At 45.2% G+C, this 6,000-nt stretch overlaps 1 protein-coding gene across 3 annotated transcripts; it reads right to left on the minus strand.

The window, feature by feature from the left end:
- Nucleotides 1-926: 926 nt before the first annotated feature.
- LOC127313184 (BTB/POZ domain-containing protein At2g46260) lies at nt 927-5,629 on the minus strand. Of its 3 annotated transcripts, none has more exons than XM_071824715.1 (6): nt 5,167-5,629; nt 3,942-4,329; nt 2,880-2,998; nt 2,743-2,806; nt 2,160-2,439; nt 927-2,045 (listed from the first exon to the last, which is right to left on the minus strand). In XM_071824715.1, the coding sequence occupies exons 2-6, from the start codon at nt 4,156-4,158 to the stop codon at nt 1,205-1,207; spliced, it is 1,521 nt and encodes a 506-aa protein (XP_071680816.1). In that variant the 5' UTR covers nt 4,159-4,329; nt 5,167-5,629; the 3' UTR covers nt 927-1,204. The 3 variants fall into 3 exon arrangements, with proteins under 3 accessions (XP_071680816.1, XP_051199697.1, XP_051199698.1); XM_051343737.2 differs by having other exon boundaries at nt 3,942-4,732; XM_051343738.2 differs by lacking the exon at nt 3,942-4,329 and having other exon boundaries at nt 5,167-5,627.
- Between the last annotated feature and the right edge of the window lie 371 nt (nt 5,630-6,000).

The raw sequence follows: 6,000 nt of genomic DNA on the forward strand, positions 1-6,000 counted from the left end.
CATGCCAAAATAATGCCAATCCACCACTAAAACCATCAGAACTCGCACCAGTAAAACCCTTCAGTCGAAGACGTGAGCGGAGATGACGCATCCGATCACAACTCTGACGAGTTTCACTTAGGAACATGACTTTAGCTTGGCGTAATCGTTGAAGAACTCCCAACTTAACTGTCGCAGCGTTTCCAGCTCCGCGACAGTTTAGACCGATACAATTCATTGCTGCCGTCGGACACCTTTGAGGGGTGCCGCCGCTCGTGTTGAAGTGTTATGGGCTGACGTACCCACACTACCTCTTCCTCACCGGTGGTACTCCTGTAGAAACTTGCAGACTGCCCAACCACAATACTCCTCAAACAATTCAGACTTTCTTGGACGTAACTGAAACTCTAGGCAAGAAAACCTGAACCAGACCGACGTCTGCCATGCGATTTGTTTTTCTTGCTTTGATCAACCCCAAAGATCTTGCACCAGAACAAACCCAGAACGAGTAGAACGGTCAACCCTTAAAAGGATTACCACGCTTCAACCTACATCTGTACGGGAAACTCAGAAGAGACAGATTGCAGGGGAGGAAAGGAACCCTAAACAGGTACTGATACGAACGACCGTAAGCAAAGCACCGGAGGCGGCAGTTACACCCTAGTGCGCCCTCGAAATCGCCATCGGCGAGAAATACCGGTTCACGTTTGGCGAATAGACGTTTCATGTCTTTATTTCTAGGTTGCAGGCCTAGTTTGCCGGAACAAAAGAAAATGGTTTTGCAAAATCTCAATCAACTAATATCATTAAGTCTCAATCAACTCAGATCGTCTTCAAGTCTAATCGTACAAAAGTGCAATCACATTTTTAGTGCAAAAATATCTTGATTAAAGGACATGCTGGTGGAAAAAAAATGCGAATTGCACTTTTTAAATGTGCACTTTAAATTCTAAATGGATAAATAACTCTCAGTCTATCGAGACAAAGAGTGCTGGCCCCTGGTTTTCAACTTCCAGGCTAAAATCCTACATCAACTCTTTGCATTGGTCAGGCGCCAAACAATTTACAGAAGACACAAGAATAATGAAATGGGACCACAGTTACAAGAATGAACTACAACATTCCCAGGCAACCAACATGGTCCCACTGAATCGACTCACGCAGCACTGTCGACAACTCAGCTGTGTGAGATGTCAAATCTTTATGTCCTCTGAGTGAGATACCATCAAGTCTGCAAGTCCGCAGGCTGCTTGACAACCGTCAAATCAGCTCTAAGATGCAACACGCCATCGATGAAGAAGCTGTCATCAGCAATGAACGACGACCATGGAACATCAAAAAGATCGTAGCATCCACGCATAGAATCATCAGTAACATCATAACTTCCTTCGAACTTGCTCACGAATTGTCCTGACGATTTTACCCTAGCAGCAAACTCAAGATCTATTGTTAAAGATATGGGCTTGTCTGGCTCTTCGTCAATCCCGAACCATAGACCAAAGCTGTTGTAGTTACTCTGCTGGTCCAGCTCACAGCATGCCGTGAGAAAGAACTGCAGCCCTACAAGATGGAACGGGACCGAGTATTTATCTCCTGATGGGAAGAGTCGAGAGCACTCATCACGCTTTAGATCCATGTAAACTATAGCCTGTGGGCGAGGTCGATCAAACGAAACCACTTCCACAGGGTTGTACGTGTAAGCTCTTTCTGGCAATTGCCAACAAGTTGTTGAATCAGCTGCACGACTGGTTTGTTGCCATGATGGGTCAAGTTTGTATGCAAGTACCTCGATGATACGCTTGGTTACTGCTTGCTCATGGTCCATAATATTGTAGATGAACGTAAGGACCTTCCCCAGTTCAATCCAGCTCATATGTTCGAAGCGCACCAAAGGGAGTAAACGAGAACAAAATATCTCAGATCTATCCTCCAATTTTGGGTATTGCGAGCAAACCCACTCGAGCAAGAAGTCAAATATGAAACTTTCATCTTTCACCTGTAGGTCGCTACTGGTGAGGATGGCCTCGATACCAACAAGAGGGATGCTCATCATCTCATCTTGGAACCTGATATGAGACAACAAATGCCTTGAGTACACTTCATACATGATTCTGTGATAATAATGCTTACCTTGAAAGAAAATAAAATAAGAGGTGGGTACGTAGGATGGAATGACTCACTTATCCAAATCCTTGTATTTGTTGACAAGGAATTCCTTGGCCGCATCTGTCAAAGCTTGAACTTCAGCAGCCACTGAAATGGAGCATGGGTAGTCTAGGTAGAGCAGTGCAGATTCTGTGGTCATAGGCAAGCTTGTGAGCAACTGACTGCAGAGTCTCGTGCAAGAAACAACCTCAAATTTATCGGCAGCCATCAAGATGTCGAGCAGGTGAGCAGGCTCAGTCGTTGTCAACTTTCCACTGTACATAAAGCTTAAAAGCTCCATAACTGCATTTTCCTCTGTTCCATGTAGAACGAAAATAAGGCATTATTAAGGGGACAATTCAATAAATAACTAAACAAAAAGAGAACATAGTTTTGGGGGTCCAATGAGTATTTTAAGTATGAAGAGAAAAAAAAGGAGAGAAGATATCACTGGGAGACCAACTGCTTTATTATCGTAGAAAATGAAATGAAATGGCAAACAATCGTCCCTTCACTATGTAAATATTATAAAGCATATAGAAAATGATAACATCGTCAGAATAGCAAATGAGAATAAACTATAGGATGAAGAATGTCACAGTTGAACCATCACATTACCTGAATCAGCAATTCGAAGTGTTGTATGTGTTTGATCAGATTCTTTCATGCCATTTGAGAAAAGCTAGGAAGCATGAAACTTATTAGAAACGTGGGATGTATAGAGCAAATATATTTCACATGGTTATCAAAATTACCTTGAGGAAGAAAGGACTTCTAGCGGCAAGAACTGCTGAATTGATATAAATGGTCTTTTCTCGTAAAACTGGTGCACCCACCACGATTGAGGAAGAGCCGCTACTCTGTCCTTTATAACCTGCAAAATATCAAGATAAGTGAAATAAAGAACAAACTGGGACAAGTAAAGGTTGCAGACTTGCAGACTACAATCACTAGAATTACATTCTGCTACTAAAATACTCCGAACACTATTTTTTGTGGGTGCTGATTCAGTTTAATCAATATTCAATAATAGGGTAAAATGGCACAATGTCCTAAAGTTTTGAACAATCATTTATCTGCATCAAGCAATCTTGAATGTAGTATCTCACTGAGTAAAGTAAACATATACATGTTACCCCAACGATCTGACTGAACTTCTGTATCAATCAATCTAACATGCTTGTATCTCAATGACAATGAGTAAACTAACCATAAATGTTACACCAAGGATCATGTTAGAATTTCAATATCGTATAACTTCGTCCTCACAAAGTTTTATATTTATCTAATGCATTACTATAGCTCATACCAGGCAAGCATATGGTAGCAGAATCGAGGTCAAGTAGCTAAAAGGGAGAAAAAAAGGAGGTTTAACTAAGAACCGGTGGGTTTTTGCAATCATTGACCTGTAACTAGTATGTTACTCATATGTATAAAACAATCAACCAACATCTACCTTTGATCACTATATTACCAAATTTACATGTATACTGCAGGTGTGCGTGCTACTGCAAAGTAATTAATAACCTAGAAATTATTTTTTTTTGGGGGGGGGGGGGGGGGGGGGAATCTTGTTAACCTGCTATTAAGTACTCCAGTGGCTATTCTCAATTACTCCTTCATCTAAAATATATATGCGACAAAATATTTGCTGCATTCTAATCTTTGATTGGTTCGCCTGATTCAGCCGAGCGGAATTTTGATTGACAGATAGCAGGTTTTACTCCCTAATCCCTGACGAAAGGCTATTGACCCAAAATCGCTAACGATCCACAAATTCCCACCCTCACAATAGCTGTACCAGTAACTGTACGAACCTTTCTCCTTGCGGTGGTCGGCAATGGATTCTCCGCTGGTGTCTTCGCCGGACCCCGGCGCGTTTTCTCCAGCGACGATTTCCATCCGCAGCACCCTGTCGGAGAAGTTGGGCGAATTGAACGCGAACTCGAAGCTAAGCACCGCGCCGCCGCCTGAGAGATCCGCCTCCGCTGAAGCCCCGGCCGCCCCCGCCGCCGCCGCTTCTTCGGGGCCCATGAGCTTCGCTGTCTCTAGAAGAGGAGTGAAGTGCGGGACGGTGCCGTAACCTAGATCTTCCCGCAGGGTTCTTCGAGAAGATTGGTCGGGCGTCGGCGGTACCAGATCTTAAAATCTTTTATGTATTTAAGTTGGAGGAGACTACCCGGCGGCGCCGCACCGAAGTAGTCCCTGTGCGAGGGCTGACGTCAGCAGGAAAAGTCAAAAGATTCTCTAAACGAGAGCGCGAGCCGTGAGGCTGTGACCAGCTAGCTTCCAAAACTGGACCCCCTTCTTAGCTCAACTACTCAATAGCATCACATCCAAAACTTGGACATCAACAAAAATAGTAACAAGAAGAGAAGAACAAAGAAGGAAAAACTCTAGATTTCCATAGGTAGTATCTGTTTCAATTCAGAAAAGACAAACTCAAATCATCATCTCGCTTGAACCATCCCCTCTCTAACAATGCTATAGTAAAAAATTGATGTCCCTTCAATCAAGTATTACATGGGTTCAGACTTGATTCATTCTGAGATATCATGGTGCAAAATTTTCAGGCCTTTGACTTTGCTCATTTGCTAGACATCATTGCCTACAAAAAAATTCATGGAGTTCATAGGAAGCAACTACCAGATTCTCCCTAACATTTATCAGATAAATTAGCCACCACTATAAGTTAATCATCAGATTAACCTGGTATCAACTATCAGATTAACTAGTTATGGTTGCCAGGTTAGATTTGTAAACAAATATAATGTTCTTTGGCAAGCACAATTACCAGATTATTTAGACATACTTGACAGATTAGTTGTTTATATAAATAGTTAGCATATTCTTTGACAAAATAATTACCAGATTATTTAACATGATTGCCATATCAATTAGTCATGACTGCCATGTTAATTGTCTGTTAACGATTGCCATGCTCTTTTGCAAACCAATCACCAGATTAATTAGCCACGGCTAACAGATTAAATTAGCTACACTACCAAATTATCAGCTATCAAATAAAAATGACAGACTCACGTTCTGTAGTAGGATAGCTTGACTCTTCTATGACCATGTGCATGCCACCTCGTCGGAGCCGTTGCAGCTTCTACTCCGTCAAGTTCATGTCACCATATGAATACTGTCACTATTGCTGCTGCATGCTCGTGCGGCGGCCTCCCTGCCCGACGGTGGCCGCATCCTCCCTGGACGCGTGCCCGATGGCGGCCGCCTCCTGCCTCGACGAGTTCCCGACGGACCACCTCCCTCGACGGCGCCCGCCTAATCCATCGACGCATGCCCGACGCCGGAGGCCTCCTCCCTCGCCTCCCTCAATTCGTACCCGACGGCGGCCGCCTCCTCCCCCAATGCGTGCCCAAGGGCAGCCTCCTCCGCAATCCTCCCGGCGGCGGCGCTTCCCGTGGTTGGTTTGGAGACGCAGAGAATGAGTGGTTGAGAGAGAGCACCTCCACGATGGGATAAGAGCATCTCCACTCGTCTCCCCGAACAGGCCCGGGCGTGCCATTTTTTCATCCGAATGCCCAGCCGCGCTCCCGGTTCCTCATTTTTCGCCAGATTTGGGCTTTCATCCATCCGGCGAGCCCACGCCAACCCCAGCCTACCGGGAAGCGCTCGGGGACTCCGGACGAAGCGAAAGCGCGCGAAACGGCGAGAAATCTCTCCCGCGCTTTCGTTCCGTCTTCGCCGCGGAGGTGGCCCCCGACCGGTCAGCGACACGCGCATCGTCTTCCGCGCACGCATCGTCTTCCGCGCGCAGTAAAGGCTGCCGCCGGTCAGCTCGCCGCGGACGCGTCGCATTCCACGCGGCATTAATCCCCCGCGCCAGCCGCTCCTATATAGGCCGCTCCGCTC

This window comes from Lolium perenne, chromosome 7, assembly GCF_019359855.2.
Source record: "Lolium perenne isolate Kyuss_39 chromosome 7, Kyuss_2.0, whole genome shotgun sequence".
Lineage (NCBI taxonomy): Eukaryota > Viridiplantae > Streptophyta > Magnoliopsida > Poales > Poaceae > Lolium > Lolium perenne.